Raw genomic sequence first — 12,517 nt, forward strand, 5'->3', positions numbered from 1 at the left:
TTCTTTGTTCTGAGTGTTTTTGCATATATAGTGTTTTTTATTGCTCTGTTTATCAGCTGGCAACAAAAAGTTACACACTTTCAAATTTTTATACATTCCACAATATTTTTGTTGCTTTACAACTTATATTTTTTGGAAAGACCATTTCATTATGCATAATTTGGTATACTGCAATGTATGCTGGAGTATTTTTCAAACTGGCAAAAACTTTCTTCCCGAGACATATGAAAAATAACCAGTTTCTCGCGGTAAGGAAAGAGTTAAGTCACTTCTTTTGCGGTACAGTGGTGTTATGTGGAAAAGTGTATTAAGATTAGGAAGGGGCTACCAGCTGTCACGGGACATAGTACATTTTTCCCCCTTATTTACACACGCCTGCATGCGCCATATAATAATGAGTACCAGTATGATCACTGACAAAAACTTTTCTGGCAATCATTCAGAGCTGTCTAGACGTTGCTGTGGCCCTAAGAAAAAATAAACATTACAACACAAGTTAGTATGTTGCCCCCAGTCATATTTACGAGAACTTCTGATAATTCAAACATCTGATAATTGAAACAAAATCCTGGGGTCCCCTCGAGTTTTAATTATCGATAGCCCGCTGTATTCTTGATTTGCCCTGGAACCGTATTTGCTTTGTGTAGAGAATCTCTACGCCTGGAGCCCCCTGGGCGACAAGCCAGCTTGACACTGCTGGCACCTCCATCAGAACCCAGCCCCCCTTCAGGAAGTGCCAACAGGCCACCCCGCTTCATTCCTGGTCATAGAAAAGCCCGCAGCTTAGGAACTAAGTAAGTACTGCTTCAAAGTCAAAACTGGACTGGCAGCCCAAAGAACTGCTCCTTGTTGTGCGAGTGACGATAGGAGAGCAATCAGAGGGAATAGGAGCAGTAGTAGCAACACTTTGGGACTGTAAAGTGGCCCAAACCACTGCAACAGGGCTCTAAATGAGGCTCCTGTCAATGCCTCTTAGGATGTGTACAGTGCATGGTAGAGTCGCTGGCAAAAATGTGTTGATGCCAAAGGGGACTACTATTTGGACCACTTGTAACGCAACCCCTTATAGCGCAGTACTGCGTTCAATGCAGTCCTTTCTGACTCCCGCTTATCCTCCCATAGAACTCCATGTTTACACATGCCACTTGTACGCAGCCTCTCAAGATGAGCGACCTGTTATAACGCAGTTGCCGGAGAATCCCTCCAACAAGCGAGGCAATGAGTTTGCTTCTCAAATGAGGTGCACCAGCCAAGGAGAGAGTGATGAGGGCATTACAAAGGAAAAGGAGACATGGAGCAAACGAACGAGGGGTGGAAGGGGGAGAAAGAAAAGAAGAAAAAAAAAGGCCACGGTGACAGCGAGTTGTGGGTGTGTGGAGTGAGGAAGAGGGGTGGTTGCATAGGCTACTGAGAAGCCTTTGCATCGGTGCTGGCATAGCTCCTGCCGCTTGTTGGCTGGGTGTGCCTGTGTTTGTATCAAGTGCGTATTACTGCTGTTTGGCTCTTCAGTTTCCTTTCAGGAAAATAAACAGTTGCATCATTGCAGAGTGCAACAGATATCGTGCTTTTGTCCTCATCCACAAACTTAAAAGCTTTATGGCTTTATGACCCAAGCTTTCGTCTTTCCTTCCAGCACGCAGACTTACAAGCTTGGCAGGCGTTTTGTAGGCCTTTGCCGTGGCTGATCTCTTGGCCACGAACCCAAACTTGTTTCACACGCACACTGCGCTTTGTTCAGGGATTGAGTGCGGTATTTTGGATGCCCAATCTCCATGTTGTCTTGTGTGAGCTTCCTGTGGCAGCATGCCACTTGCAGGCTAGGCCCATGACCATTAGCAGCCTTGTTGGTTGCAGTCGCAGGCAGTCAAAGTTGCGGTTTGGTAGGGAATTGAGAAAACTCTTTGTGGTGGCACTTGGAAAGAGGGGACTCGCATCATCAATGAAAACGAGGGCATGGATGGCATGTGTAACACTCAAATGGTGTTTCGATTCAATTGCAATGTTTTGGACATTGCGCGTGCTCTCATAAAATCGAATGAGGTATCGTACAGCGCACTAAATTTCGGTCGTTGATCGACATAGTTTCTATGCTATGCACATAATCCAGGAGGTCTGAAACTTAGTTGACGACTTTCCACAAGAGAGGTATTTTTTGTTAGCTGTGTTTTTTTCCTGCATTCATTTTGTCGGCAACGCGGGTGCTCTAACATTTGCCTTTCAACCATCGATAATTTAAATTGTTGCAAACACCCCACTCGCATGCCTTGATCATTGGATACGCACGGCTGTTTGCTCAACATGTACTGAAGCACAAACGCACTCAGAATAGTTCCTTTGGATAGTAAATAGAACGCATGAAAAATTTAGACAGCCTGTGCTTCCAGTACTATAACTAGATAATCAGGGAAAACCAGATCCATTTACAAATATGAAATTAATTCCGGGAAAGTATTAGGTGGCCTAAGGTCACGGGACTAAAGAAACTTACAACTGTCTGCAGAAAAACGAAGAGCGGGGATTTAATTTCATCTTTAGGAGTACTTAAAGTAAACATGCTTGCATGTGGGCAAAAAATCAATTTCATTAAACATTGGTACAACTGCTCCAGCTTAGATAGATGAATATTTGTGTTCGAAAATGTGTTACAGATAACTGCTCCAAAAGGTTGTTATGCTGTTCCAAAGTAAGGTTTTAGCTGCTCCAGAAGCTGCGCCAAAATGGCTTCGCTCAATCGCATCACTGAATATGCCTCTGCAACCAGTGTACTCATTAGGCAATGGCCCTGTTTTTAATGTTAAAACAGTTTTAAAGTTTTTAGGGGAAACTAACACAATAGAAATCATTTGTCCAGCCCATTTGTAGCTGCGGTGCAATCACTTATACAGAACATGTGCCTAGCAGCTCGTATGCTCAAGGGCTCTGCTGCTTGGCTGCTGACCGGAAACTCATGGGTTCGATCCCGGCCACGGCGGTCGTATTTCGATAGAGGCGAAATGCTAGAGGCCATTTACTGTGCAACGTTAGTGCACGTTAAAGGACACCAGATGGTCAGTATCGGGGGCACGTAAAACCCCTGATATTATTATTCAAGGGCCCTGCTGAGGCACTAGTACCGCTGTCATCAAAACATTTTATAAGTAATCCTTCATTACCAACTTCTGCGACCGTAGCACACATTACTAACAGACATTGTAATAGTAGTTGCACATTTTAGACCATTTACAGTGATTTATTTTAGGCCATTATACAGCCGTGTCATATCCACCACATGCAACTCATTTTGCCTTTGAAGAACAACACATTGCCATTTGTCACCAAGTGTCACATTGCCACTGGGCCGTTCTTAGCCCTTGCGCCAGAAAACACTATCCATCATAATGGGAGCTTTGAACTGACATGGCAACTGAGTGCCAAAGACCACAGAAACTAATACAGTTGGTGCAAAAACGTGGGCATTTTTGCATTTTGTAGACAAGTTTCGTTCATATTCATTGACAGAACACTTTTACTTCTAATTTTATTTATTTATTTATTTATTTATTTATTTATTTATTTAGTTATTTATTTACAGGTACCTTACAGGCCTTCAAGAAGGCATTGGGTAAGGGGGGAAGTACGGTTATACAATCTTAAACAAGTATTAATTCATCAGTATAATGAAAGGACTGCTAACACAATCCAATAACACGCAACAATAATTCTATAGTAAGTTCCGAATACATGTGGATTTCAAGGGGAATTTTATTAAGTTTGTTATGTCAGTTATTTTCTTATGTTCCATTTCATTATAATGAGGTTCAAGTGTCAATGTAACCATTAAGCTCCTACATGAAACTGATAATCTCGTAGATATGGTTGCAATTTTGGCACTAGTTCAGAGAGTGCAACACTTCCGTTCTGGATTTGACAGCATCCACTGTGATAGATAGACAGAAAAGGAAAAACATAACAGGCAGTGTCTTTCCTTTCTCTTAGTCCGCCTCGTTATTATGTGCTGTTGAATCATGGCAATGCAACTTTACCTATCTGCTCAACTTGATGCATTTGTAAGTGTGCACTGCTTGTGTTGCGCTCTTTAAACTGACATCATGCACACGCCAATTCTGCATGTCTTAACAAGTATCCCGCACTCGCTACTTAAAATATTACAGGCCACACACCCATTTTGTGAGCTTTTTAGAGCAAATGAGGAGGTGCTTGTTGAATAGTGATGCATAAGTGGAAACTTCTCTTGCTGTTTATGACAGCGATCAGTCCAGATAACAAGGTGTGATAAAAGCCCAAAGCCTGGACAATTGTTAAGAACTCTGGTGAATCATTGTAGCATGCTAAATAAATTTAACTTGGACAGTTTCTCATTGTTTGTATTGCCTGTAGAAAAAGGTACATCCACAGCCATTGAGGCTGCATTTTACGATCATTTATATAATTTACCATTTTTTTGTTCATTCTGTTCTCTCATTCCAACTCAATGTCATGTTTACTTTTGCGTAGCAGTATTTTAGAATGTGTCTCTAGTAGCACTATTTCTTTTATTCGATAGGCTTTTACTTCTGTGCATGGGCGTCGGCAGGATTTTGCCTTGGGGGGTGCAAACCCGCATTACATCGCGGCTGGGGGACGGGGGGGGGGGGGGGGCTGGCATAGCTTGGCCGGGGGGGCAAGTGCCGGTGTGGCTTGAGGGGGGGCAAGTGCCCCTTTTGCACCCCCCTGCCTACGCCCATGCTTCTGTGTGGCTGTAGAAAGGTGTGCGATGATCACTTTTTGTTTCCTTGCAGCGTGTTGCTGAGTGGCCCATCCACCACAAGCAAGTAAGTGCTTTAATAAATTGTATCAGCACTGTTTCTGCAAATACCCACTGCAGTGGTCTAGTGGTATTGGTGCTCAACTTCTGACCCGAAGGTCGCGGGATCGAATCCCGGCTGCCGCCGTCGCATTTTCGATGGACGCAAAATGCTCGAGGCCCGTGTGCTTAGATTTAGACGCACGTTAAAGAACCCTAGGTGGTAGAAATTTCCGGAGCCCTCCATTACGGCGTCTCTCATATTGATATCATGGTTTTGGGACGTAAAACCCCAACAGTTACTAAATACACACACACACACACACACTGTTACTGCAAATCAGTGCTTCTGTGACTTCAAGAACAAAATGAAGGCACCTTTTGGTGTACTGAATTTAGCATTTCAAATTCGCAAATAAAATTTATACTATGAGGGACAAAGCCACTGACTCGATAGGGATCACTGTAACCCATTTTTTGCTTTTCAAAGCAACAAATTGTGTGAAAGATGTGATCACTAGCTCACATCCTTCACTGCAATGTATGAACCAAGCATTTATCTGTCTGTTGTTTTATTGAATAATTGCCCAGGTTATTTGGAGGCAATTATTTGCATATTTGGGGGGTTATCCTAAATGAATTAAGTTCTGGGTGCATTCAGATTATTTTATTTTACTATTTTGCTCATTGTTTATTTATTTTTAACACTTGTAATGAACTAAATCTTAATCAGTCAGTCGTTCTGTATCAGTATGCTTTGAGAGGATAACACAGACACACAGAGGCAGACAGACATGGGTCTCATAGTGACAGTGCTGTGACCTTTACGGGTCAGAGTGACGGTCTGTCCGTCATTCTGACCAATGAGTAAGCGTGAAAAGCATAGAAGGCATTAGCATTGCAAAAGGCATTGCTCCAGCACCCCAGCATAGGGGCAGGCAAAGTTACGAAAATGCAAAGAACATGAAGAAATGCATGGAAGGAGAAATACTAAAACAAATGAATCGATATAATGAATCATATAGGCATGGGATTATATGTTTTATAAATAGCCTTTAGAGAGGTGCGGAATATTGTTAAACAAAGAGCTATTTAACGTATATTTATATTCCAAGCTAATCAATAGCCTGAATGTTTTGAAGGGTGAAGTAGATCTGCTATAGTTAAAAGGGTCCTGAACCACTTTTTCCCAGGTGATCATCGAGTGACCTCAGTATCAGAGTTTGTCTCACAAATTGATTGCTGCAAGCATTTGTCGTCTGTCAAAAACAAGCGTAGTTACAGGGATTTGTCACATGCTTCAAGTGGTCTCTCTTCTCTCGTCCTGATGAGCACACTGGAAGCTACACAGGGCAGGATGGCACAGAGAAAGAAGTTACGTCAATATATGTTGTGTCCTTGAGTGCGCATGAAATAGTGCAATCGCCCTCTTCTGTTGTGATTCCTGTGCACGGGTGTGCTTACTGTGTAATGTTAGCAGACTATGAAGCAGGGCGCTGGCGCGTGGCAGTACCGCGTGATAAGAAGCGCATCTGTGGTGCAATCTTGTACATGTTCCTAAATGGAACGGAGGCGGTCCGTTCTACTGAGCCGCTCGCGATTGATCAATTTAGGGCTGTGACGTCCGTCACGGCTCACCTTGACCAATTGCATGCGGCTCAATAGAACGGACCGCCTCCGTTCCATTTTGGAACGCGTACGGGATAGTGCCACGGGTGGCGCGATCTTGTACACGTTCCAAACTGGAACGCGTACAATCCAAACACCACTCTTGATTTATGACGGCTATTAGCCAATAGCATGCTATTTGCTGTTCGACATCATACAGCAGGTGCCAGCAGCTCCAAAGAGAGTGAGCACAGGTGGCTGTGTAAATACAAAGAGGGTGCCAGAGAAAATGGAAACTGCGCTCCGCTTCTAAACTCTCCATGCTGCACACGACTACAAGATTTGGCTGAACTGTTCATAGTAGTGTCTGCTTTCTGCAGGATGTTTTCTCACCAAGTCCGAGGGCTGGCTCATGACTCCTGTAATGGGAGCTTAGAATGTAAAAAAAATTGTTAGCAGCAAATCTAGTACGAATTCTGATTTAGCAAAAGGTGGAACTAACGAGCAAATAAACTCAAAAGATGAGTCACAGTGTAATCTGGATGAACGAAAATCGTTTAAATGGAACTGCCACTTAACACGTTCTTTTTTTTCCATTGGGTGTAGTTGATCTTTCATTGTTGGCTTTAGGTTTGCCATAGGCACTATATTGGCCAGAGGGCGCTACATAGCTCTAATTTGTCTGCCCACTTTTGCCAACATAGGATTAAAAAAATGATCCATACACACTTTCAGGTTCATTGTTCATTGCATGCAGTCAGTTGCGATGATTGGCACGCAGCGCTTATAATATTTAGAAAATGTGATCGCCGCGGTCTACTGTACGAATTGGCGAAGCTCGTTTGGGGGTGTCAAAAAAAGTCGGAGTCTGTTTACTGGTCCTTTAACACTTTCGTGACCGCGGAAAAATCAGTTGTTTTTGGCTAGTCTAGAAAATATTTTTTCCCTGCCAAAGAATTTTAATTGATGCTAAAGTGTAGGGGTTCAAATGATAGAGGAAGAATTGGTCTTTCTAACAGTATTAATTTCAAACCACAGTTTTATTTCTAATAAAATAAAAAAATTATCAAACAACGAAAAATGCATCAAAAAGAAAGAAAGATTCATAAAAACATCAATGCTACTCTGCAAAGGTTAAACATTTAAAAAAATCGAAATATGCGTTTTGAATGCAAAGCCCTCGCAGAATAATAGTAGAAATATAAGCTCTGTAAGTACAAAGATTGTTTACATAAATACAAGAACATAGGCACTAGTGCCTATCATGCCACCGCGCGATGCAGGTTCTCGACGCGGTGAAACAAAGGCTGGCTGCGTATGTTTCGGGGAAAAAATTTTTTTTCTGTTCAGCTTTCCTAGCATAGTTTGCAGTTCTGGTATTTTTCAATTTTCCTGTGTATTTGTTGAAATGAACAGCGTAGCCTGTCCCAAATCTGCAAAAATCCATAATTGTACTCTCATTTGACCTCATTCTCACTCATATACTGCCGAATACCATACCGACCTTCACATTTCACCATTTTCTCATTCACTGAAAGGTTCCGACGGGGTTAAAAGATAGCGTAGAAAAATCGTTCATGTGTTGCAATAGAGAAGACACGTGGTGAAGATTCTCGTGCTATGCGACGGTCGTCTTCTTCAGATCAGAGACACTCAAGAAGCCTTGAACCTTTTCCGTGGCATCACTGACGGTAGACGAAGGCCTGGAAATACGTGTCGTCGACCCCAACACCAATGCAAGCGCGGGACTTCAACGATTACCATGTACACATGGAGTGAGACGAACTTGCTCATCTTCTCTTCAGTAACCTCCCTCCATGGATCCGTCCCTCTCACTGTATGTTGGCTTTTCGAAAGTATGCATCCACGCATATTTATCTGTGTGGTTACATATCTCTCTGATGACTTCTGCGGTGAAAACAACACGAAGACGCCGCCGCGCAGCACACCAGAGCGTTGGGTCAAACTCCACTCCGCGCCGTCTTCGCGGAGAGAACTGCGCTCTTTCTGCAGACAGCGCCAAATGCTCCCGCCCGAATGAAGTTAACACCTTGCAGATAAGAGCTGTTATGTTTAGAACACACCGGATACGTTTACGTCGACACACGGCCGCGATAAAATGACCCGAGGAGAAGACTAAACTTACCGGCGGATAGCTGCTGATGTTCCGGGTAGGTTTGACGCACTTTCGCCGTCCGTACGACTTCGCCTGGCGAATCGAAGTCGTCTTTCGTGTCTGTGCTGCTACCATCATCCAGACATTCCCGCTCATATTAATCGGAATCCGTCGAAATTCGCCGTTTCCGTGGAGCACCCGCGAGCGGCGTCGACGCGAAGTCTGAGACAACGAGCGCTCACCTATCCGACTGCGAACGAGCTTTAAAAATCTCCCCGCGGTGGAAAAAACAAACTCGCAAACAAAACTGATAAAAAAACATGTTATTTTATGCTTTGTATTGCGTTAGCTGTCCAGAACCGCTCAGAGAGTGCCAAAACTTGATCTTGAAGTCATCGATAACATACTATCGATGGGAATAGGCGCGGTCACGAAAGTGCTAATAAGTATGTTCATCAGCTATAGAGATGTGACTCATCTGAAGCATTTTTTTTTCATGAGGCGCCCCATGCAGTCAGCATGTCTTGAAACATAACAAAGGGACAAAAACTCCACATTTCAAAACCGGTGTCCAGATTTGCCAGGTATTGGTTGTGCTGCCTGGTACTAGATTTACTAAAAGGATATGACATTACAGGTGCTCAAAAAACTTTTTGTGCTGCTCGTGCATGAGTAAACGCACCAGGCAATGTTGCACGGTTTTTTCAAATGTAAGCATTGAAATGTAATTCTGTACCACTAAATATTGTTTTGTTTTTCCTGTTTCTTGGCTCTTGCGTATCCTGGCTTCAACACCACATGGTGGCATAATGTTCATAGCAGTGCACGCACGCACGCACGCACACACACACACACACACACACACACACACACACACACACACACGTTGCTATGAACATTATGCCAAATTGCCAAATTATGCAATCGTGTGGTGTTTGAAGTTCGTAGACGTAGCACAAAGATGCCTTTTCCTAAAGCACTCTTTCTTCAAGCAGGGACTCAATCTTCACTTGTTTCAAAGCTGCTATCAACTTTCTTACCATATTTACTCGCACATTGATTGCACCCGTGAATTCTCTTGCCAAAATTCAATTTTTTTCTCTTTCCATGTAATGATTGCACCCTGAACTTACCACCACAGCAACGGCCATTATGACGCCATGTGTTTGTTGCTCTGTGAGGGGCAAGGCTTCTGTAGTTACTCTGCCAATGACCAGTATATTAGATGGGAGATGATCCATTTGTCATGGCTTCCTGAAAAAAAAAAAACCCTATAATCTGGTTTTTACTGTACCAAACATACTATGTATCCCAGTTTTTACAGCAGTAAGCTTATTATAGGAACTGCAGTTACACTTAGCTATGTATGCTTTATAGTGTAGATACTGCAGCTGCCATGGGCTGCTGCAAAAGCCCTTTTGCCATTAAGATGCTCATACAACCACGTGCTTTGATTGGTCTCTGTGTGCACGCAGGAAGCTTTTTTCTTCCTCCATGTCAACTGTATCTACCTTGCTGTGTTGCTTGTGTGTGAACATGGCACTGTTTGGAAGCTACGGCAGACTGCACAGCCAAACAGCAAGTTTTCAGTAGGAGTGACCTTTGAGCATTTTAAATGGCACGTGTAAATTTCATGGTGCAGTGGATGGGGGGAGGCTGCTGCTCCTGAGCAGAAAGGTCGGCTGCTGCTGGACGACAGTGTGGCTGAAGGTGCCGGCACTGTCCTGTGGCGGCCAGCAGCCCTGGAGCTCTGGGAGCCTCCTGCACCACTTTATGGGTTAGTACTGCTGGGTGACCAAAGTGTGTGATACTCTACAGAAGCACTGTGCCACATTTCTTTTTGAAGAACTATATTCATGCTTCTGATTCTGCATCTTATGCACTAAAAACCTTAAGCACAAGGAGAATTGCTTGGTCACAATCTTGAGCTATAGAGTCCCAGATGCTCCTCTTTACAAAACAACGTTTTACATGTCCAAAGTAATGCTGACTCACTTGGACTCTCACAGACTCATAGGTTAGTCTGTTTCTGGGTGTAAATGTGAGTGAAAAGAGTCCCTGCAAGTATGTGTAAGTACAAACAGATCAAAGTCTTCCATGTCCTGGTAAAGTACAAGTGAATAGAAAGCTTAACACCAGTAAACTTTATAGCTGTTTGAGATCCCAGATGTACAGTAATCCCTCATTATAACGAAATCGCTTTACTCAAAATATTGTTTTATTTGAAATTTCTTCCGGTCCCGACTCAGACGCATGCATATTAAGCCACTTTACTCGAACCGCATGAAGAGCTTCACCCGCTTAGAACGAAGTGGCAAGCGGAGGCGTCGCCGAGCGGCGGCAACCCTTTTGCGCATGCAGTGTCAAATTAATGCCGCCGACATCTTATGCAGGCACAGAACTGGCCACACAAGTACCAAACCCACGACCGATGACCACCTAGTAATGGGTACTAAGCGATTGCCCAGTGCTCCCAGCTGTTTACAGTCGTCGACTAATTTTTCGGACTCCAAAAATTCGAACTTGATGAATAGGGTATTTCGGACTTGCACCGAAATGCACCGTCATGGTTCCCATAGCACTAATACATTTTCGCAATCAATTTTTCGGACAAATTTATGCCCTAAAGTTCAATTTTTCGGACTAAATCGCTTGTTTTTAGCCACGCCGCTTGATTTTGAAAATGTTAGATTTTTCGCTGGCTTGGTCAAGTTTGGCTTTTAGTGGCCAGTTGTGTTGCCTCCAAGATTGGGAGCATGCACAATATGCCAGTTTTGGAGGCCATGCCCGCTTTTCCTTGGCTGGCAAAATGCTCTAGGGGACGTAACTTTTCCTTTTCAGTCAGCCTTATTGTCATCGTTAATACGCCGGTAGGGCTTTTTTTGTGCGCTTGTTTTTCCATTTGTCATTCCGCACGTGGTCATGTTGGTGGTGTGTCAAGTGTTTTTGAGCTGTTGTGCGTGTCACACATTCTCTGCTGTTGCGGTTGCTCAGTGGTTGTGGTGCTTAGCTACTGACCTGAAACAGGCAGATTTGATCGGAGCTCCGTTTCGATAGTGGCGAAATGCTGGAGGCTCGCGGTCTGTGCAAGGTCAGTGCAGGTTAAAGAATGCCAAACCGCGTCGTTAAATCCCACCAATGAGACGAGACATTGCGTGCATCTTTTTGTGACCAGCGTCAAATTTTTTTTTGCTTGGTGCCATGGAGCCACCAACTGTGCCACCTGCAACGGTCGGCGGCAGCGATCGGCAACGCACTGACGACATTACTGTAGCCCAAACACAACCAATTCTGCTCATACCCAGGTGTAGCATAAAGCAGGGCATTATTGGAGATTTTTTAGGCCGCTCTAACCCAAATAAATTTCATTTTCATGTCTTAACTTTTTCGGAATATTCTGGGGCCCCCGCCAGGTCTGGAAAATCTGTCGACTGTACTGCGGAGCCAACGGAAGCGGTCAAATTCCATGGTACAGCGTGCCCAAACTGTTAATCTTGGGCGCAATCACATTGCTAGTGTCCCCCATAACAGAATCTACATGAAAAATCTAGTTTTCCTGGTACTTTGCGACTTTAGAAAACTGCGGTCTCTTGGATGCCGAAAAGTGGCCGTAAGACTGCGGGCTGACTTCCGCCGTAGCATTCCATGGGGCGCGCTGTGTGATTGGCCATGTGATTGTGTTATTCAGAGTGCTTTTTTTTGCACCTGAATAAAGTTTTGCTTCACTGAATACATTGTGTTTTGACTTCCTTGTAGTTGTAGTGCAATTAATGCTCGACTGCTTTAGCTTTTCTCGAGTGGTTGCTTATATCGAAATACCATTTATAACGAATTTTTCCGCCGTCCCGTTGACTTCGTTATATCGAGAGATTACTGTACTTTAATTCTGTAACCTTAGGATTTAACAATTCTGCAGCTTCTATGCTGATTAGCATTGAGTGTGTTTCTAACAGTGCTCACATTTATTGGCATTGTTTCACTAGAAATCATTATTGGGTGATACAGTTAAA

General features: G+C 43.6%; 1 protein-coding gene across 4 annotated transcripts in view; it reads left to right on the top strand.

Annotated features, from left to right (window-relative positions):
- LOC119404923 (ras-specific guanine nucleotide-releasing factor RalGPS1) overlaps window positions 1-12,517 on the top strand; it is a 77,912-nt gene that overhangs the window by 38,924 nt on the left and 26,471 nt on the right. For 3 of the 4 annotated variants that reach the window (XM_049418556.1, XM_037671620.2, XM_049418553.1), the window contains exons 8-10: window positions 648-794; window positions 4,779-4,811; window positions 10,150-10,284. In XM_049418556.1, the coding sequence (XP_049274513.1) occupies window positions 648-794; window positions 4,779-4,811; window positions 10,150-10,284 (315 nt within the window). The remainder of the gene's footprint in view (window positions 1-647; window positions 795-4,778; window positions 4,812-10,149; window positions 10,285-12,517) is intronic. The other variant, XM_037671639.2, reaches the window with a different exon arrangement.

This window comes from Rhipicephalus sanguineus, chromosome 1 (assembly GCF_013339695.2).
Source record: "Rhipicephalus sanguineus isolate Rsan-2018 chromosome 1, BIME_Rsan_1.4, whole genome shotgun sequence".
Classification (NCBI taxonomy): Eukaryota; Metazoa; Arthropoda; class Arachnida; order Ixodida; family Ixodidae; genus Rhipicephalus; species Rhipicephalus sanguineus.